The sequence below is a fragment of the Erigeron canadensis genome, chromosome 2, assembly GCF_010389155.1.
Source record: "Erigeron canadensis isolate Cc75 chromosome 2, C_canadensis_v1, whole genome shotgun sequence".
NCBI classification, from domain to species: Eukaryota; Viridiplantae; Streptophyta; class Magnoliopsida; order Asterales; family Asteraceae; genus Erigeron; species Erigeron canadensis.
The window spans coordinates 3,273,339-3,296,127 of NC_057762.1; the positions used below are offsets into that span (position 1 = coordinate 3,273,339).

Sequence of the window (22,789 nt, forward strand, 5' to 3'; positions counted from 1 at the left end):
TAACCCGATTGATTAATGTTAAAAAAATAATAATAATTTGACACTGAATTGTTGTGCGAATATGGTATTTTAATAAAGATATTTACCAATTTGTCTACTACTGTACTACAAGACCTGAATACAACCTATGTGAGTTAAAGCTAAAATCTACTGGTATTGTATAAATAGTTTATCTTTGTCCAAACTTAATTGGTTAAGAAACATCTATATATTAGAACTTTAGAAGAGAGTGATCGACGGGCTAATTAAGCAAGGAAATGAAGGAGGCAAGGTACCAGTTCAAATTTATGCCAAGATGATCATTGTCCATTTGTCCGCCATCCATGATAAAGGATATATACACATTATTAGAAGTCTTATAAAGAAAGTATATTAGCGGGCACTATATTGTAGATAGACTTATATATTTGATTAAATTAAAATTAACGGTCAAGATTTAAAATTTAATTTTTATCTAAAGGAAAAGAGTTCCTTAACATGAGACATGACTCATCATGTTAGGAAACTTCTATTGAAGGAATTGTTGGTTTACATATTAATTTTATATTTTTATTTGATTTTGGATACAAATATCACTCATCACAAAATACTTTAATCATCTTTTTAATTGGGGTTTTCCAATTATTTATAACTCTATAAAGAAAAAAGATAAGATGTACCTATATTTTTTTAGTGATAGGAAGGAACAATGAAAATGCACATGTCTGGTCTCAACCGTTTTCAATTATTTGGACACCTGTTGCAAATGTTCATGGATCTAAGCAGCTTTTTCTTTTTTGATATAAAGACCACAGATTCATATTTCATAAAGGAAACTTTTCCAACTAACATATAGTAGTATTTTAGCATAAATATAGTCTCGTATGAGATACTATTTTGTTTTAATAACGTGTCATAAAATGTACAATATTCTATTAGATCGCATTCTCACGAAGGCATGACTACGGTGATAGTTTTAGAAGTAAAAATGTGTTGAAACACGGTTATATATAGCACGCAGTATACAGATGGTCAGAGAACAATTCGAAAACGATCATGTATTCAAATAGTCTATATCCGAGGCAAAAGACTCGTCCTTACCAGTAATATGAACAAAGAAAAGTTCATCTCTTTATTTAAAATGAAAAATACTGTTTAATCATCATTCCATGCTAGTCTTTAATCATAATCCTTTTGTTGTTTATGCCCTCATCTGAAAGTAAAAATTACATAAAACATGTATTGTTTTTTTGAAATAATGGAAAGGTGGGAGAAACCAAATTTTCATATTCATAGTTCATACACTTTGGCCCAACTAAAATAGAAATAAAAGCGTCCAGGCGCTAGCGTATAACTAGGTCAAATTTTTATAGCCCAACCCATCAACTCCTTTTTTTTTTCTTTCTTTTTCGTAAAAAAAAAATAAAATCTATAGTTTTTAATTTTAAAATATATTTTTACTAGCTAATCAACCCAAGTTTAACCCGGGTTAATTTATAAACGCTTTACAAATAAACAAATTCTACCCGGGTAGCTTTAAAATATATTATCATGTTAAAATGTATAATAACAACGTTAAATAAATTGAAAAGTTGTGATAACTTATTATGTAAATAACGAAACTAAACGGAAACAAAATTTGTGTAGATGTGGACACATGTTGAAACACATACGGGTGGTAAAAACAAAAAAATAAAACCTATCTCAAAAAACACCATAGTGTTCGGCATATTATAACGAAAAATTAAGGTGATTAAAATTTTACATAATAGTATGAGCATTTAGTAAAAATCTATATTAATAAGATTTATTTGAAAAAGGAAGGATATTTTAAATTTTAAATCAATAAAGTATAATGATGTCATAATTAATTAAAAGGATGTATTGGAGTACACAATTTTTAAAAAAATATTATGTCATCATAAGTTTTTTTATTTATATAATAGATAGATTTGAAGTCTTTTGTAAAGATATTGATTCTTAACCCAATTTTTGTTTATGATTAATGAAATAATTTGAATTGTCTTCGGTTTATAATAAAAGACTTCTTTTGTTAAAAACAAATTCTTATATCCCAAAAAAAGTTGGAACTTGGCAGAATTAGAGCGCTGTTGAATACAATCATGAATCATGTTCATAATCTTTGATGACGTGTCCGTTCAAAATATCTCTTCGATGTGTCATAAATTATTTAAATAAAATTTAAAGAAGTTAGCTTTACGAAAAAGAAAAAAAAAATTAATATGTTGGGCTATAAAAATTTGAGCTAGTTATAGGCTAGCATGTAAGTTCTACGCTTTTATATCCATTTTAGTTGGGCCAAAGTAATTATGGATATTTTGATTATTACAACATAGTCGATTTGTTTCATCAAGCGAAACTCATTTCTAACTTCGCAGAGATTTTGTTGTTCATTCTTGCTGGGATCTGTCAATAAAGATGACCTTTTTTAAAAGTTAAAAATAACATGTGTCATGTATTATTATTTTGGAAATAATGAAATTGGGATAAAACAATTGTTCATATAATGATATTCATAGAATCATAGTACATAATTCACTTTGGCCCAATTATAATCGAATATAAAAGCGTAGAAGTTACAGGCTAGCCTATAACTAACTCAAAAAGTTATAGCCTAACGCTCTAACCCATTCACTTCTTTTTTTTTTCTTTCTCTTATTTTGAAAGCTAACTTAGTAACTTCTTCATCTTTTTGTGTTATACGACTACATGAGTATATTTTTAAAGTTATTTGCTAAGATTTTGGCCCAATTTATTCATCATGATAAAAATATAACTTGATTTATACTGTATATCTCAATTTTCGGGTAATACGTAAATTGTCAAATGGGTCAAACATATTGAGATTGACCCAAACTTTCATATTAAAAAGGCATAAACATAAGTCAAACAACTAAGAATGTAATAGAATTGAGAATTCCATGCTGTATACAACGAGATAAGTTACATATGTAGAAGTCAATTTAGATACAAACTTAATTACAGGCTTCACACTACATTGTGATCTTTAAGATACTTAAATTCTAGATATCAAAAAACTCATGCCTTAAAAACAAAAACATTAACTTAAAAGCAATGAACATCTAAAAAAGGTAGAGATATATACGCCATCAATATTTTTGTCCATATACCAGCTATATAATTATGCATTACCACTTCTTACAACATGAAATGGTGGTGCTTGGACAAAAATGATGGTGTATATATCAACAACCGTAAAAAAAACAAATCATAATTGTGTGAATGTTTTCTTATTCTTTATCACACTCCTTTGCTTCTTTCTTCTTACTGTTTCCTCGGATATACTCCCTATTTTCAGTTTGATATCTACAAATTAGTCTTTGCCCCCTATTATTTGTTCCATAGTTTTTTGTTTGTGGTTTGAGGCTGCATCTCTAGCTTGTATAATTTTGATATTCATCTTCACATTTTCTTCAATTTTCTCTTCTACCTGTTCCTTCGTGGTTCTATTTTTCTTTTTCTCTTCTTCATCTACAGTCAACTGTAAAACTCGTAACAAGATTTTATTAGTAGTTCATGCATATTAATGCTAGCTGTCTAGAGAAAGAAACATTATAAAAGAAATGGACGTTTTGATTCGTTGATGAAACCTATGTGACTCGTCATATTTATATTGAACTATATATGGATCGTTCTAATTAAGTGGCTAATTGTAAATCTTGAAACTTAATTAAAATACATATATTAATTAATAATTGTAATATCTTAATTACTTGAAACTTAAATGGTAGTTTACTACCATTTTCAACTTCTTTAATTAATATTTCCAACTTTCCATGTGTTTAATTTTGTGTTTTACATGAGACCAATAAGCTAGGAATTTCGTAGGTTATAATACGAACGAGAAATTAACAAGAGCTAGCTAGTTAAATGCCTCAATTTAAAAGCTAGAAGTTCAAATCTTGCTAGCTTTTTTGATACTACTAAAATCAAGTTTTAATTTGATTGCATAGATGTTTCTTTCTCAAAAAGTGAAAAATAATAGTATGTAAAAGAAACAAGAGCTTACGACGGAACTAATATCAGTTATGTGGGGTTTTGCAAGCAAGCCATCGGTTTGAGCCTCATTATTCTCAGCATTTTTATTTCGGACACGATCAAATAAGCCCTGTTCTTCGGTTTCACTCTTGGGAGTATGATTGTGAACTATACTGTCAGCCATGATTGGAGAAAAGCAAGAAATATACACTCTAATATGTGAAATATGTACACAACTTCTTTCTTTTGCTTTTGCTTTTGAAATGGAAAGCTTTAAAAATGTTTGAAAGATAGTGTGATATATAGAAACTAGAAGGGAAGTCGCCAAGTCGGTTAATATAGGAGTGGGATGTCATTCTGACTTTAAGCTTTGCTTCATTCTTAAATTTTATTATTTCGTGAAATCCTTAATCCTTATATTGTCTTTCCTAATTCAATTATCCCCCTAGCTAACTTAGGTTGAAATTTAGTTAAGTTGTTACAAAGTGACACTATATTTACATTTTTTGAATTTGTGAGTATGTCTTACATTAAGGTTATATTGGGATTGTACTCTTAATCAACTCATTTAGACAAAAATTAAAAATAAAAAAAATTTGTTTGGTTCACAAAATTTATTGGATTTGATGAAATTGGAATCTAAATTGCATTTCATATCATGTTTGGTTGACAAAATGAAATTTAGATTCCATCGAGTTGTTTGCTTCGTAAGGAAATTGAGTTGTTTGCTTCGTAAGGAAAAGATATTGGAATTCTTCAAATTTCATCATATGAATGAATTCAAGATTTCTTGGCAAATTGGATGGAAAGTTTTGAATTCCAATGGATTTCAAAATTTGTTAAAACAACTATTTTAAAACTATATAGTTTTTTATATAACTAATTTATTTTTGAAAGATTTATCTAATATTCTTAAAACAATTTATCGTTAATGATTATTTTTTGACAATAAATTATAGTTTTATCTAAAGAACTCTTCTAAAAAGAATTTATTGTTAATGATTATTTTTTGACAATAAATTATAGTTTTATTACTATTATATTAAAAAAAAATAACTAAAAAAGTTATTTATTTTTATAAAAATTAATGTTAGTTTATATTAAAAATTATTTTATAAAATAACTATTTATTTTATAAAAAGTTTATTATTCTATAAAACTATTAATATTTATAAACTATTGATACTTTTATTATTATTATTATTATTATTATTATTACTACTACTACTACTACTTTTTATGATTAATTATAACTTTATAAAAAGGTATCATTATTTTATAAATATAATTATTTGTTATAAAAAAGATATTTTATTTTATAAAATATCTATTTAACTTATAAAATAATGTTATTAAAAAAATAATGTTAGTTTATAAAACTTAATATTATTTTATGAAAAATTATTGTTTCATAAAAATTATAAATGTTAATAAAATACTTTTTTTTTTTGAATACTATTAGTATTAATAGTAGTTATTCTATTAATTATATTATGAAATCCATTCAATTTTATTTTATTCCAGTAGATAAAATGAATCCTGAGACTTAACGGGGACTTGACATTAAAGTCGGGTTTAATAAAAATCAACTTTAGCCCATAACACTTAAACCTTAAACCAACTAAAATTGTATTAAAGTGTTATACAACTCCTTTCGTCCCATTTTAATTGTCCTATTTTGACTGGTCAAGTTTTTTTTTTCTAACTTTGACCGTAAATATTATGAAACAAGTTTGATAATTCATATGGGGCATGAGTATGAGTGTAGTGTCATATTTAAAAATTTTGGTACTTATCACATTTTAAGCCAATAAAGTGTTGACATGTGATACTATAATCCTCTTATCAAACCTTGCCAAAAAAATACAAATTTGTGAAGAGTAAGAAACCAAAGTGGCAAAATTTCTCAAAAATTACTAAAAAAAAGGAAAAAAAAAAGGATCACATGCTTTTGTTTTTTTGTTTTTAATGCTAACCAACATTAATTTCAATCGACCAAGGGAGCTGATGTTTGGTAAACGAGACAGGATGCTCGCGTGATGCAACGGTGATGGTGGTAACGACAAAGGTGTGGCTGCGGCAATTGTGGCGATGATGTGCGGCGGTAAAGGTTAATATGGTTATTTAAAAATTGGAGAATCCATGTTGTAGTTTATTTTATTAAGGGTATTATAGGTATATAGGTAAAGATGTTTAAATTAGTGAATAAATAAAAAGAGTAATATGATCATTTCAGGTTCTTAATTACTTAAAGGGAAGGGCAGTTTGCTTTATATAGTAGTATAGATATGCCCATGCCCAAAAATACCGATAGATGGGGTGTAATTAGCACAATCAGCTAAAAATGTCATTGCTATTTGTCGATTGATTTTTCTAAATACACTCTTGCCCTTAAATCTAGAAAATTAAAGTATCGATCAATTTACACAATTACAATAGCGACTAGCAGTGAAAATGTGAAATCTCTAGTGGTGTAAAAGTTTCAAACTTTGGGAACGTTCATGTGTTGTCTTGAAAAGATAAATGAATGGTGATCAAAATTATGCAACAAACTAACCATGTGATAAACTCGAACTTAAATTGGAAGATCAAGTATTAAAAACCAAAAATACAAATTTTAAAATAAAGGTCCAAGTGTCGAAGCTGCATGTGAGGAAAGAGTCTAGGGAATAGGGACCATATATGTCTACCCTTCAGAAATTGACAGAATTGATTGAAGTTTGGCTACGTACTCAATACTTATTGGTCCAAAACAAAACGCGTACCATTACGTCGACATGAATGAATAATGTAAAAACTATTCGTAGAGCTTTACGAATAATTGATTAACATCTACACTACTACGAGTATTATTATAGTTTATTATAAAGTTTAAAAAAAGAGACATATAAGTTGATATTAAACTATTTCTCAATTAATTAAATTACTATCAACCTTTAATATTATAAGGATAAATATGATAATTTAGTGTTATTGTGTGTAGAAAGACATTTTAAAAACCAAAATATGTTAAAAGGAGCTTTTTGGAAAAAAAATATATATATGTTTAATTTCTTAAGACAAACCATAAATAAAAACTTAAAATGTTTTATAGGATAATAAAAATTTATATCACCAAAATAATATATTATAAAATATTTATACTATTCTTTTAAACCAAACACTTTTATATCAATTAATAACACCATATAACGCCGCCACAACCATCACTATTTGTCGCCACCATCACAACGTCGCATTGCGTAAATACCGTGCTAGTTTTATTTATTGTTACTTAAAAGGTAAAAAAGAAAGTATTCTTCCATGTTCATGAAAAGGGTGATTAATTCAAAATTCAACTTTTTGTTTTAATTTTTTTTTTTTCATTTCTCATTCAGAGTAAGCATACATGTCTATACATATAGGTAAATCTTCATTAACCACATGACAATCTATTTGTATGATATTTCATTAGAGTTATGATAAAACATTAGAGTATCTGACCATCGTTTTGTGGAATGCGATCTTATTAAGGCTATCTCGCATGGAGATATTTTTACACTTTTTTCCATATCTTTACCTGTTCTTCTATGTTCATAGTATTAAAGCATCGTTGTTCGTCCTTGCATGTTTATAAAGTATACGTTCATAGTTAAGGTCATATTTTAAGATATCATTAGGATATCATCAGCATTTATTTTTTGTTTGTATATAAATAATGATATATAAGGATGTTTTTATGATTTAAGGTTAAATTAATGGATTTGTAAGAATTTTAAGAATTTGTATTAAATATGATGTCACGCCTAAAGAATACCTAAAAACATACTTAGCATTGAAGATAACCTAAAAAAATTTATGACGTTACTCAGTAGCGTCGTCTCCCATCTTTCTTTCCTTTTCGGGTGCCAGACTTGCTAGAAGCTCATTGTTTTTGATAGGGTTCAACAAGATGGTGCAAGTATATATATATATGGAAAATAGAATATATAAGGCTGTCTGGCATCTAAGCTTAGGTGTCACAAACTAATATTTTATTATTTATTTTTTAATGAATAAATGCATGGGCCCTCATGATTTTTATGGATTAAAAAAATAATATGTGAGTGTTCCACACCTAAGCTTAAATACCCGACAGCCTTATATTCTCACCCCATATATATATATATATATATATATATATATGGTGTTATTCTTACCATCATCTGGACCATTTGGCTATCAGACTATCTTCATTCACAACATAACCAAATAATACTATTCCTTAAAAAAAATAATTTTCCTTTCTAATATATGCCCAACCTAACTAAACTTAATTTCTTACTCCCGTTAACAACCCAAACAAACTATATTTTTTAAACAAATAATAATGTTTTATATCTGCAACTAACCACATCAAATATAAATATTAAAAACATACCACTCATAGTATGTATAATTGCAACAAAAATTTATGGAGTATTAAAAAAAGGATCAACCAATGTTGGCTCAAACAAACCAGTTGGGCTGAATTTTGAATTGGGCCCAACAAAAGATTCCCATTATCCACGACTGAAAGAACAAAATTTGTGTTGATGGGAATGATCTAAGACATATAGACTCTCCTATATGATGGGAATCGACCGTGCAGACATTGAGCTTGGGATCCAACGATTCAAATCACGCCTTAGGATACGCGCTAACTAGCCATCAAATCAATTCATTTTCTCGTAATTAATCCCTCATCTATGACTAAGTTGTTGGAACCACGTTAGTATGACCGTCACTGATCATGTATCATTCCTGATATGATAATTGACAATACTGAAATCCCTATGTCTAGGTAAATATATGATGGGCGTATTTACTCTTAGAGACGTAGTATAGGGTTTCCCATTAGGTGATTGTAACTAAGAGGACTAATGATACACACATTAAACACCAGAAGGGTTGAATGTGTAAATACTAAAGGGTTGAATGTGTAATTACTCTCATTATAAATAGAGGGTAATTAACCCTAAGTTAAGGTTAATGACACACACATAATCCCACACAAATTCGTGTGTCTCTCCTCTCTAAATTCGTGCATCATGTTTCAGCCGAATTTATCATCCCATTATTACTCAATCATCTTGTTATGGGAACCCGAAATCAATAGCAATTATGCTTTAATGTTCTTACAGGTTCCACAGGACGATTGAGATATTTTATCACTCGAATCGAATCATGTTTATTCCAACATGTGGTATCAGAGCCTCGTTACGAGCTATAAGTCATGATTCGGTTTGAATTTGATGAATTTCGCAAACTAAAAATCTGCAGATTATGAACTTCGTGCTAACGTCATCAGGAGTTCATGCTGACGTCATCATGAACTAAAGCCCACTTCGTGCGGACGTCATCCTCGCGCTGACGTCATCTCGTGCTGACGTCATCAAGGACTAAAGACCACTTCACGCTGACGTCATCTTCACGCTGACATGATCTTCGTGCTGACGTCATCATGGCTTCTACAGCTCCTCGCGCTTACGTCATCACGAATTCGAGCTTACGTCATCGCGAACTTGTGCTTATGTCACCACGAACTTCAGCTTGATTTCATACACGACTTACTGAAAAACCCGTGCTTACGTCATCACGAGTTTATGACTTCTTCGTGCTGACATCATCACGAATCTATGATATCTCCGTGCTTACGTGTTCACGACTTAGATGATGTTTTCGTGCCTATATCATCACGACTTAATTACTGATGTCTTCGTGCTTACATTATCACGAACTATTAGATGACTTCGTGCTTATGTTATCACGAACTATTACCTAACTTTGTGCTTACTTGATCACAAGTTAATACTTAAGTTTGTGTATACTAAAGACGATTTTAGCAGATGAATGTGTTCGTGCTTACTATTTTACCCTATAATTTTGTGGCTGAATTTGTCTCTAATTTTTTAAAAAATAATTTTTTCTGAGACATTTTTACCATAGCTATGAAGGATAAATGGTTGATGAGTGAACGAATAGCAATGTGTGTGCAAGAAAATGGTCGCCTTAAGTTGAGCCAACCTATATTTGTTCACCTTACTACCACTGCTAATTCCATTAAGTGGAAAGATATAACAGTAATAAGACTGCAAATTAAAGTTCAAAAGGCTAATCATGGTGCTTATACCTCTAGTTTTGAGTCCTTGACGAGCAATCCTAACTACAAATTCTAATTGTGCCCAGATTATCCTAAAATCAAGGAGTAGCTAGCTAATACAGGTAACTTATTTCATGTAGTATTTGATTTATTTATGTTTGATGTACTTATTAATACATGTGTGAGTGATTCTAGTTCTATGATTCATGTTATCAACTCTATAATGGAGTTCCATACAATTCAGAAGCTATCAAATGACCAAAGAAAGCTTAGAGTTGGAAGGGTTGATCTCTTATATGGCGAAACCATGGAGACTTATGATTTACATATAAACACTTGAAAGTGTATTAGACTAGTGGATACCTTATGTGTACCGAGAATTTCTCGGAACATTGTGTCTATTTTTTCTAGTTTAACACCTTGAAAGTTATGTAATAATTCATGGTTACGACAAGATTGCCATTACTCATAATAATGAATTTCTTGGTCATAATTTCTTTGATGGATTGTTGTATAAGTTAGAACTAGATCATAATTTCTCACAGTCTTTGTTGTCTCCTAATATTGATGACATAACTAAAACAAAGACAAAATCACCTAACTAATTAAGAGAATTACTCCATATAGTGGCATAAATACCTTAGCCACATCTTACGAGTTTGCATGATACGACTCATAAGGGATGGAATATTACATTCTCTTGACTTTAGTGATTTTGAAACATGTATTCAATGGCTTAAAGGATTAAGAAAGAAGCCACTAGAAGTTCCAACTTGTTGGAAATAATTTACTCTAATGTTGGTGGCCCCTATCCTGCATTCATGCATCATTTATTAGAATCATTAACGATTATTCACATTATATGCACCTATATTTGATCTGAACCCTTAGAGACTTTATTGATCTTATAACTTTGGTTTTAAACCAACTTGATTATAAAATAAAAGTTGTGAGATCAGATAAAGGAGGTGAGTATTATGGTTGACATATTGATATTGGTTAAGCTCTTAATCCTTTCCATAACTTTTGAGAGGAACAAGACATAAGTAAAAAATATACCATTTTTGGTTCTCCTCAACAAAATTTAATGTTGCTAAAATGAGAAATAGAACCTTAATAGACATGGTGAAAAATATGTTTGTCAACATTAACTTACCTACTTTCCTTTGGACTGAGGCCTTACGCACAGCTGTTCATATACTCAATAAGAGTTCCGTTAGAATTTGTCCTTAAGACTCCTGGACAAAAAGGAAACTGAGTCTGAGTTATATGAACGTATGAGGTTGTACTGCCAAAACATAACTCTATAACCCTAACTTAAAGAAACTGGATCCTAAATCCCTTACCTATTTCTTTATCGGTTATTAATCTTACTGTCCTTCCTACTCTACTAGCATTATTGACACGCAGTATGTCACATTTCATGAGAACTAAGAGATTAGTGGGAGCACGACAAATCATAACTTAAGATTTGCATGAAGTACAAGAAGCGGGGGGAACCACTCGTCGGTTATTATTACTCATCCGATAACTCCTCTTGTACCCAACACTGCTCCTAATATCACTGATCCACCTTCTCTATCAGAATTCTAAACCTCCTAATTAGAATACTACTAATGTTAAAGCATCTTATTAATAATGCTAAAGCATCTTCCTTATTGAACCTGAAAATCAACTCAGGAGATCATCTAGGTCATGCAAGACCATAACTTTGATGATTTCATTATTTAACTGAAGTTGAGAACATTGGAAAACTTACTGATCCTAACTCTTATTAAGAAGCCATTAATAGCGATCAGGCCGCTTAGTGGAATGAAGCCATAATTTGAGAGCTTAATTCCATATAGCATAATGACGTTTGGGACTTGGTAATCCAAATCTTTAAGTTGTAAGTGGATCTTCAAAACCAAATTAGACCCGAATGGAAACGTCAAAAGCTATAAGGCCATAACCATTTGCGAAGGGCTTTACTCAAAAGGAAGGAATCGATTATCAAGAGACCTTATCTCCTGTCTCATAAAGATTCCTTAAGGATCATCATGGCATTCGTATCTCATTATGATTTAGAGTTACATTAGATGGATGTCAAGACCACTTTCCTAAATGCAAACTTGCATTAAGATGGATACATGTGAACCTGAAGTTCCATAAAGTAAAGAGCACATAATCTGCAAGTTGAATAAGTCCATATATGGGTTGAAGCAAGCATCACTAAAATGGTACCTTAAGCTTAATGAAGTCATAAGAGGACAAGACTTCCTAAGAAAATCAAGTGGATTAATGCACCTATCTCAAGATCGGTGGGAGTAAATTTACAATCCTTGTTTTGCACGTGGATGATATACTTGCAAGTAACAACTTGGATATGTTGCATAAGTCGAAGCGTTTACTTTTCGCAAAATGTCGACATAAAAGATCTCGGTGATGCCTTTAATGTCACAGGTATCGAAATATATCGGGATAGGCGTAATGATGTTCTAATTCTTTCTCAAAAGGCTTATATTGAACATATCTTAGAACGCCATAACATGCAACACTACACACCCACTATAGATCTATTAGTAAAAGGATATGTATGTGATTGTTTCCAAAGTCTGAACATTGAGATTAATAAGTAGCAAATAAGGATGATACCTTACTTGTAAGTAGTTGAGAGCATTATGTACGCTCAGGTCTGTACTCGTCCAGATATCGCTTACATTGACGGTATGCTTGGGATTTAAGTATATCATCCCGGATTAGCATATTGGAAAATGGCTAAAAAAGTTCTACTATATCTACAAATGACCAAAGACTACATATTGACTTATAGAAGAGGTGACAACTTAGAAGTAGTGGGATGTTCTAATTCCAATAAGAAATCTACTTCTGAATGTATATTTATGATTAGCTGGCAAACCTATCTTTTAACGGAGTCATAAGTAGAAACTGACTACAACATATACCATGATGTCTGAACGTTCATAATTTCATGTCATGAGATGTTGTTAAAGAACCTGGTCAATGGACTCGAAAGTCGTCAACTTTATTATTAGACCATTGAAGTTTTACTGTGATAACTCAACTACCGTAATTTTTTGAACAATAATACTTCAACTGGCGCTGAGATGTATCTTGATACAAAGTATCTATTTGTAAACGGATTGAGGAAAATGTTCTTTGTATTAAGTACATAAGTACACATAAATATGCTAATGGATCCAATGACCGAAGGTCTTCCTCCTAAAATCTTCGTAGGATACGTATCGAAGATGAGGCTTACTTAAAGACATATTATGATAGCATGTTGTACTTATTGGTCATTATTATTATGTTAATTAAAATTTTCCTCCTTGTTCAGATTTTGTTTGTCTATTAGTTACACTTCGATCTCATAACAGTGTAAAGACATTATATAACAAAATTTGTCTTAGTCAATTGATCATTGCTTATTAGTTTTAAATTTGAGTCATAGTTTGACTAGTGGGGGTCCTGAGTTGATGTTCTTCTCTACGACTGTACTTATTGGCTATGATTTCGGTTTAAAACAAAATGAGTATTATTCCGGAAATTATTTGAATACTCATAGATAAATGATCGCTTGGTCAAGTGGGAGAATGTTGGAACCACGTTAGTATGACCGTCACTGATCATGTATCATTCCTGATATGATAATTGACAATAACTGAAATCCCTATGTCTAGGTAAATATATGATGGGCGTATTTATTCTTAGAGACGTAGTATAGGGTTTCCCATTAGGTGATTGTAACTAAGAGGACTAATAATACACACATTAAACACCAGAAGGGTTGAATGTGTAAATACTAAAGGGTTGAATGTGTAATTACTCTCATTATAAATAGAGGGTAATTAACCCTAAGTTAAGGTTAATGACACACACATAATCCCACACAAATTCGTGTGTCTCTCCTCTCTAAATTCGTGCATCATGTTTCAGCCGAATTTATCATCCCATTATTACTCAATCATCTTGTTATGGGAACCCGAAATCAATAGCAATTATGCTTTAATGTTCTTACAGGTTCCACAGGACGATTGAGATGTTTTATCACTCGAATCGAATCATGTTTATTCCAACATAAGTTGCCTAATTTAAGTCTAACACGGTCGTCTTGAGTTCGATCTTTAGGGATGGTAACTCTTGGATTTTCTTCTGAATACTTGTAGCGGCATATAGTTAACATCTCGTTGTCTAAGGTACGTAAGCTTCACCATTATACGGTGAATTTTCTCTAATATCGTGTACTGACTTGGTAAAAAAAAATTAAATAGAAATATATGTGCAACTAAATACAGTTGAAAATATAAATTAATTACAAGATATGTTTTAAAACAGATACAACATTAAAAAAAGGAAACCAACAAAAATCATAGATGTTTTCTTATTCTAAATCACACACCTTTTCCTGCTTTGATATCTTCTTCGCTCTTTGAAGGATATCCTGGAATCTTTTCTTTGGTCATTTCGATTTGTTCTCCAATTTTTTGTTTGAGATTTAGGGCTGTCTCGCTGCCTTGTATAATTTTAACATTCATCTTCACCTTGTCTTCTTCAAATTTTTCTTCCACCTTTTCCTTCATGGTTTGATCATCTTTCTTTTTCTCTTCTTCATCACTCAACTATAAATAAATCCCGTCACAAGAATATATCTAATCAATTCGTGCATGAATTTATATAATAGTAGCTAGAGCAATAATCATAAATTATAAAAGAAAAGTGAAAGTACTTGCTCCATCTATCTCAAAAAAAATATTCAATAAATAAAAACATATAAATTATAATATCTTTTCATCTTATTAAAACCATTTTCAGACCCTTTGTTTAATGTTTCCATGTGTCCCGTGTCGTTGATTTTAGTGTGATCAGTCATTTGGTATGATTGTTAATTACTGAGAGTTGAGACCAAAAGATTTCGGTAATTTTAATACGAAGATAGAGAAGGGTGGAGATACATCCTCAAGTTACTTCTAACTTAGAAGGGTCAACTTATAAGTTTTTTGCTGTAGATGAAAATCAAAGACTAAGATTTAACAAAGGGTCCAGATTAAAAATAATGTTTAATTCTGGGCCCTTGATTTTCATCTAAAAGACTAAAGCTAAGATTTCTCCAACTCGAGTTGGAGAATCAACTTGAGGACTCCTCACCGGATAGGAAAACTAGAGTTAGTTAAGTGCCTATAAGTTCAAATCTTGCTTTTTGATACCACTAAGATCAAGTATATATGAATATGTGTTTCTTTTGTAAAAACTGAATAATAATAATAATAATAACAATAAGGAAAATAATACGAGTAATATATAAAGGAAACAAGAGCTTACGCTGGGACTACTATCGGTTATGTGAAGTCTTGCCAGCAAGCCTGGTTTTTCAGTGTCACTCTTGGGAGTATGATTGTGAACTATACTGTCAGCCATGATTGGAGAAAAGCAAGAAATACACACAATATAGCTTTGTAAAAATAGACAAGCTCTTTTGCTTTCGAAATGGCAAAGCTTTGAAATGGTATGAAAGATAGTGCGATATATCTAGATTAAATACTAGAAAAGGAAAGTTGCTTTATATAATATATAGTAGCTAGTGGCCGAGTGGGGATGTCATTTAACTTTTAAAATTGTAATATTGTTACCCTTGTTTTTCCGTTTTCAATATATTATATCCCCTGGTTTAACTTTGGTTAAAATTTAGTTTAAAGTTATTAAGCTCTCACATTGAAGTTATATCGATCTCCCCAACCACTGGTTTAAACCTAAGTGGGCAGGAGTATCTTCTAAATCTAATGTGTGGACCTCAAGGATGAGTTTACCTAAGATCTCGGGTTCAAGCCTTGGGGTTCTCATCTCAAAGATATTTTTCATGAGCAAGGGGGTATAGGTGCATAAAATATTTGGTTAAAATTGTTTTTAACACGTCAGAATCGAAATTCACTTTGTAAAAATTCAAAATTAGAAATAAAAAATATTCTCCCAACCAACTCATCCACGGTCACAATTGTTGGTTGGTTTTAGGTCAAATCATTCAAATGAGTTGAAAGGGTGATGGGTTAATTTCAGATCAAATGAGTTAATGAGTTTGTGAGTTGATGGTTTATTTTTAGTTAAACGGGTTGCTGTTCGGTCATAAAATTCAAATGGGTTAGTGGATTGTTTGGTAAGTTTTTTGATTGAATCGTAGTTTTTATATATAGAATTAAACAGACTGCATATTTATAAATTTAAATATCCAATGCTAAATTTTGTTGTTGTGACTTGTTAAGACATCGAGTGTTCAAATATTTGACATATCAAAAGATATACAGTTTTGGAAAGCTAACAAATAACTTTAACAAATGCTTTCTTTTAGAACGGTAATGAGACTTCCTCTGTCAGTCATGCCTTCAGATTGACTGTGTTGGTAACGTGGTCGATCTCTACTGGACGATGAAGAGCCAATGCCTCTGAGTCCAATCACCACTGCTATTGAAAAAAAAACACCAACTATATATAAAATTTTGAATTTTGGAAATGTTCATGTGTTGTTTTGAAAAGATAAAAATGAATGGAGTACGTTAATGCAAATTAAGTAAACTAACCGTGTCATAAACTCGAGCTTCCATATAGATCAAAATTTTATATTCTATCTAACAAAGAAAGATATAAAAAAGCTAGAAAAATAAATTTCTAAAATTAAAAACCAAAGACCAAGTGTCGAAACTGCATGTGAGGAAAGAGTCCAGGGACCATTTACGACTAACCTACATCTGAGAAATCGACAGAATTTGATGTTGGCTACGTACCCCATACCCATTGGTCAAAACAAAACACATACCATTTATGTCGACATGAATAGGCAAGAATAAACTAGAAACCATTTATGATTTTCTCAAAAGATAAAATAGTTTCCATTACTTAGGGGAGTTGAGGGAACTAGTTCTCTTTCTTTTTTTGATGTTTAAAAATAAAAATCATTTGTAGAGTATTTTTAATTTTTTCATCTAAAACTTACGTCTCTATACACATATAATTATGTACCTCGAGGAATGAAATCATGAACAGTGAACTAGGCTAGCAGGTAGTTGCGCAACGCCTGCTAGCTTGCTTATTTATTTTTTAATCAAGTTAGCAGGTAGCTGCGCAGCTGTCTGCTAACTTGCTTATTTATTTATTTTTTAAAAACAGCAGGGTTATTTTGGTGCCTTTAATGGGTTTTTTTACATTTCATTTTTTACGTCTCATCATGTATTTTTTTTTAGAACAACAGAAATTTTCATTAAACCATTCGGCAAGGAACCGAAGATCATAAAAAGGATTACATCAACAGAGAAGGAGTAACTTGCCATGAAGGCCACGATAAAGAAACTTATTACAACGCGAAGATAACCATAAAAAGAAAGGGGTAACAGTAGATAGAAATAAAGTGTTGTTGGTATCGTAATCAAGTTGAAAGGCTGCCTGATTCTTATTCTTCCATAATATCCACCACCAACTAGAAAATATACCAAGAAGGATTTGCTTATACGAAGCAGAACCATGCACACTGTCCATCCAATTCCGTATATCAATAGGATTGTAGTCTGGTATAGAAAGTTGTAGCCATCTTGAAAGAAGGGTTCTCCAATCACTAGCAACCCTACAAGTATTAAAGGTGTGCTCGATCAAATCAAGGTCCGAGAAGCAAATAGGGCAGGTTAATGAGATATTAGGAACTCTACGCAATGCCAAGTTAATCCTAGATGGCAAGCGATCACGAAACAATCTCCAAGTGAAAATGTTGATCTTTTTTGGAAGCCATGGATTCCAAGGTGTACTGAAGTTGTCAGCAGGTAACAAGAAAGTATCTAGTGCATGACGTAAGTTGGATACTTGAAAATTCTCCCCGCCACGGTAATTCCAAGACCACACATCATTTCCAGTCGACAACTTAAACTCACCAATAAACTTTAACATTAAATCTAGATGCTCTTGCTCTCTACATGAACGAATGCCTCTTCGCCAATTCCAATTTCTGTTCACGCTAGCAATTCGGTCATAAACCAAACAGTTTTGATCTACTTCCAAAGATAAAAGACGAGGGAACTGTGTAGCAAGGGTCTCGCCATCTAGCCAGGAGTCCAGCCAAAACTTAGTCGACAACCCATCATGGACTTGTCTTTTGATAACATCATGGGGGATAGGAGTGACCTCATGAACATATTTAAAAGATTTGCACATTTGAGCCTAAATACAGTTGCCTTTAAAGATTTTTTGTTAATTTTTTTGTGTAATTGCTTGTCAGCTTTGACATTTTCTATCTAAATAAAACATATGTGTTTATGCAAACTTTTAAACGGGTTTATTATATTTGATATAGCAAAACGTAGACATATATATTATTTTCTTTTATATATTTTTAGTTGTCAGTTAACATGCATGCTTGGCTTTTTTATGGTATATCGCAAACATTCGAACGTAATTGTGCATGTAAATATGATCGTTGAAGCCGACTCGCAGCTTATAGACCCACTAGTTTCATTAACCACGTGTTAAAAAAAAAGTGAGAAAGGAATACGACCATATTGACTGAATTTAGTAAAAAAATAATAATCCCAAGAAATTAATTTGTTCGTATTCAGCTTACGTGTAAATACAGGAACGCTATGCGCATAGTTTGAATAAAAAAGGAAAATACTTCCTTTAAATTTTTCAAAAACTAAATCAATTACCCCTTTTTAGATAAAAGAAATTTATCCATTAATTGGAAAACGTCCAATAATTGTCTATTTCCTGACAATAGGCCTTTTTTATTTTATTCACATTAGACTTACTTTATATGTATTATATATATATATATATATATATATATATATATATATATATATATATATATATATATATATATATATATTTAATAATTATGTATTATTCAAATTAAAATAACACTTGTAAACTAGTCTGTCCGTGTCTACTGCCGCAACGTGCCATAGTCACATCATACTTTATGTTTCTTGTGGGGTTTGTAAACTGGTAATTTAGCTATTTTTGGTACATGTCGATGATATGTTATCTACAATTTTTGCGGTTGCGGTGTAATTTACTTATCTAATTAATGAACTCAATACTTTCAAAGTAGGAATTTGCTAAATAGTGTCTTAGGGGCACTAGTTATAATGCATTTAATGAAGTCAAATTTTTCTTAAATTATTAAAATTTACATTTAATACTCATTAAATCAACTTGTTAATTACCATTTTTATATGAATCATAAATACCTAATTAAATATTTAAAGAAAATTTGACTTTATTAAATACATCGTAAATAGTGCCCCAGAGTACTAGTTAGTAAATCCCATCAAAGTATACAATGTCAAGCGTGTTCGATTTGAACTTAATTTACTTAATATTTAGATAGTTAGGTAAGGTATGTCATATAAGTTTCTTAATTTTTTTTTACCACTTATTCACGACATATAACTCAACCTCAACCTAATTACGGAGTATAACTTAACTTAAAAAACATATACGGGCAACTTGACCTGACTTTTCAATATTTTGTGATTTATTTAATATTTAACAGTAACAATTTGAAGTGATGTTTGTTTGGAACTAAAGTAAATTGACTAGATGTCGTAATACATAAAGTTATATGCGTTGTGTTTGTTTTGGACTTAATTTATACAAAATCACCTAACTAAAAAGCTTGCATTTTATAGAGTTGATTTTTAGTAGTTTTCTTTTACGCCTTGTTCATTCAACATATAGCTAACATTAATTTTCATACACTAGTAGTACGAGTATTTTTCTAGACAGAAAACTTATCCATGGAGCACTTCATGAGTAAAAAAACAATCAGGGGATTAGTACTAATAAAAATACCAAATTCTCTCAAAGTTATATAGTATAAAACCAATACAAGATGAATATTGGAAAGTTGATCCGCAATATAATCACTATTTTTTTTATGAGCCAATACTATTATATGAAGATTTAAACCAATACAGTTATTTATTGGAAACTTTAGAACATGTACATAAGGAAATACATATATGCAATACTATTATACAAGTTAGTTTCGATATCAAAAAGAATTAAAATGTTTTGGTGGCTTTTGAAGAGATCTCGAAATAGCAAACCGAAACTAACCCAAAAACCAATATAGTCATTTTGGTTCATAGTTCATACTAGTTAAAACCCCCAAAGCCCAAACTGAATAGCCCAATCATTCATTTGACAGCCTAAATGTGTCTAAAAACGAACCCTTTATAAGCCCCATCTAATCAATACTATTCATTTTCAATACCTAAATAATAAACCCCAATCTAATCAATACTATTCATTTTCAATACCTAAATAATAAACCACCGGTGATATATTTTTTTAGACTTCTAAAAAATTTCTTAATCATGATATTTAGAGAAATCAATAGATGAAAGTAAGAATACGAAAAATGAATCAGCAAGTCTCTTTAGTACTAGATAGATTTTTAGAACAATAACTTTTTAGATAATTCATTTTCTTATATGAATTAACAAGTCTCTTTAGTATTAGATGTCCATTTTACTCCTCTATGTTTATCAATACATGAAATAAAGTAAGTCATATGAGAAACATTTGTATGGAAATTGATGGTGTATCGTGTATACAACGATAGTAATTTATGTACAAGCCATTATTATAAATAGACTTACAGACTTGACACAATTTTTCACCTTTAAACTACTTGAAATTCCAAAAGGCAAAAGCAACCTTACCAAAGGCCTTGAAATTTCTAAAATAGATCGACCTAAAAACCTTAGAACATGTGAAAAACTAGTACTTACTACTTATACTAAAGAAAACCAACAATTATTTGAAAGCAATAAACATTCACAAAGCCAAAGAAAACCAAACCAACAAACCATTTTGGACTTCTTATACATTATCACATTCCTTTTCCTTCTTGATTTCTTCTTCACTCTTTGAAGTATATCCCGGAAGCTTTTCTTTGATCATTTCAAGAATACCCCTTTTCTCCTTGTGCTCGGTTTCGGCTTCCACATAGTGGTTCGCATTAGCAGCCGTTACTAGTTGTGGTGGTGGACGAGCGGCGTGGTGGTCATCTTCCGCCTTCTTGTTACCACCAGGGAGTTTGTCCTTGATCATGTCAATGAACCCTTTTTTCTCTTCAACTTCACTACTTGGCTCCGGTGGGTGAACGAAAACTTCACAATGTGATGGTGGTGGTTGCACTACCACTTCTTCATACTTCACCTTTTGATCTTCAATTTTCTTTGTTTCTTTCTTCTCATCATATTCTTCAATTTTCTCCCCTATCTTCTCTTTGATCTCTCCGATTTTCTCTTTGCCTTCTTCTATTTTCTCAACGGTTTTCCCTTTGAGCTCCAAGGCTTTCTCTTTGCCCTCTTCGATCATAGCTTTGATCTTTGCATTCTCTTCTTCGGCTTTCTTTGCTTCTTTATTCTTGTTGTGTTCTTGGATTTTCTCCCCTATTTTCTCTTTAATTTCTCCAACCTTCTCTTTGCCTTCTTCTATCTTCTCCACGGTTTTCTCTTTGAGCTCTAAGACTTTCTCTCTTCCTTCTTCGATCTTAACGTTGATCTTCACCTTGTCTTCTTCAACTTTCTTCTCTACTTTTTCCTTCAATGTCTTATCTTTCTTCTTGTTAGTCTTCTTTGTTCCATCTTTACACTCATCGTCGCTCGACTACAACATACAATCATCAAGCACATTAGAAATTAACTCCAAATTAACTCACATTATTACTCCATTCATGGATATCTACAAATGAACCATAGTTAAGCCATCAAGCAAAAAATGTTTAACTTAAAATTTTACAAAAACAAATTTTAAGATATGCTACCAAATTTACCACCTATGCCATGGCATGTATGAAATATAACTAATACATTTTCCTTTAAAAGCCTCATAATGCATGATACTCGTAGAAAATAGAAATAATGTTCAACTTAAACCTATAAGTCCAAATCTCGATCTCACATTTCCTTTGAAAAATCGAGGCTTTGTTTAATTCTCGTTTGAAAATTGCAACTTCATGTATAAAAGAGAAAAGGAAAGAATGAAAACTTACACTTGAACCGCTACTAGAAATGTGGAGTTTTTCCAATAGGCTTTCGTTTTTCTCTTCTTTCTTATCGTTTTCGTCTTTCTTTCCAAAACAATCAAACAACCCATGGTCTTCGGTCTCACTCTTAGGGGTATGATTGTGAACTATTTTGTCAGCCATGATTAATGGATCAAAAGCAAGAAATACACAATAACTAAGGTTTTCTTCTAATGTTTTTGAAATCTGATGTTTTTGAGAATGTTTGAATGATAATGTGTTTGAAAGGGATGTTAATGAGGGTTTATATAGGCGTATGGATGCTCTAATCTCGTTAAAGATTTGAACATTTTTTTTAATGATTTAATTTGTCTCTAATAAACTATAAGCTATATGACAAGTGTCATCCTTTAACATCCGTTAACTTATATTAGTCCAAGTGATTTTAGTGTCCAAATAAAAATCGACCAACATGTCTGATCTTGATTTGGATAGTGTATTCGATCCTACCTTATAAAATGTCAAAACTTAATTAGCTAGTAGTTTGATATATAAAATAAGTCGTTCGTATAAATAGTATTTAGTTAAGACTTTAAGCACAATTTTCCTTCCCAAAATACCATCACCATTTACATTACATTCACACATCTTATCATCATTGACTTCCGAAATTA

General features: G+C 31.1%; 3 protein-coding genes and 1 long non-coding RNA gene across 4 annotated transcripts; all 4 read right to left on the bottom strand.

Annotated features, from left to right (window-relative positions):
* Positions 1 to 3,476: 3,476 nt before the first annotated feature.
* LOC122588978 lies at positions 3,477 to 4,167 on the bottom strand. Its single transcript, XR_006322217.1, has 2 exons — positions 4,031 to 4,167; positions 3,477 to 3,510 (listed from the first exon to the last, which is right to left on the bottom strand). It is a non-coding gene; the product is annotated as an uncharacterized LOC122588978 (long non-coding RNA).
* Positions 4,168 to 14,380: 10,213 nt separating this feature from the next.
* On the bottom strand, positions 14,381 to 15,626 carry LOC122588977. The gene is made up of 2 exons (XM_043761202.1): positions 15,422 to 15,626; positions 14,381 to 14,721 (listed from the first exon to the last, which is right to left on the bottom strand). The coding sequence occupies exons 1-2, from the start codon at positions 15,515 to 15,517 to the stop codon at positions 14,494 to 14,496; spliced, it is 324 nt and encodes a 107-aa protein (XP_043617137.1). The 5' UTR covers positions 15,518 to 15,626; the 3' UTR covers positions 14,381 to 14,493.
* A 1,766-nt stretch (positions 15,627 to 17,392) lies between these two features.
* LOC122587518 lies at positions 17,393 to 18,289 on the bottom strand. Its single transcript, XM_043759703.1, has one exon. It carries the CDS (start codon positions 18,287 to 18,289, stop codon positions 17,393 to 17,395), a length of 897 nt encoding a protein of 298 aa, XP_043615638.1.
* Positions 18,290 to 20,861: 2,572 nt separating this feature from the next.
* On the bottom strand, positions 20,862 to 22,434 carry LOC122590133 (phosphoprotein ECPP44-like). The gene is made up of 2 exons (XM_043762471.1): positions 22,143 to 22,434; positions 20,862 to 21,757 (listed from the first exon to the last, which is right to left on the bottom strand). The coding sequence occupies exons 1-2, from the start codon at positions 22,296 to 22,298 to the stop codon at positions 20,966 to 20,968; spliced, it is 948 nt and encodes a 315-aa protein (XP_043618406.1). The 5' UTR covers positions 22,299 to 22,434; the 3' UTR covers positions 20,862 to 20,965.
* Between the last annotated feature and the right edge of the window lie 355 nt (positions 22,435 to 22,789).

What these genes read in the sequence shown, in the direction of transcription:
- LOC122587518 (XM_043759703.1), bottom strand. Translation starts at nt 18,289, where the DNA reads ATGTGCAAATCTTTTAAATATGTTCATGAGGTCACTCCTATCCCCCAT.
- LOC122588977 (XM_043761202.1), bottom strand. Translation starts at nt 15,517, where the DNA reads ATGGCTGACAGTATAGTTCACAATCATACTCCCAAGAGTGACACTGAA. An exon ending in TAACCGATAGTAGTCCCAGC is followed by an intron (nt 14,722 to 15,421) that starts GTAAGCTCTTGT and finishes ATTTATTTATAG; the next exon opens with TTGAGTGATGAAGAAGAGAA.
- LOC122590133 (XM_043762471.1), bottom strand. Translation starts at nt 22,298, where the DNA reads ATGGCTGACAAAATAGTTCACAATCATACCCCTAAGAGTGAGACCGAA. An exon ending in TTTCTAGTAGCGGTTCAAGT is followed by an intron (nt 21,758 to 22,142) that starts GTAAGTTTTCAT and finishes TGTATGTTGTAG; the next exon opens with TCGAGCGACGATGAGTGTAA.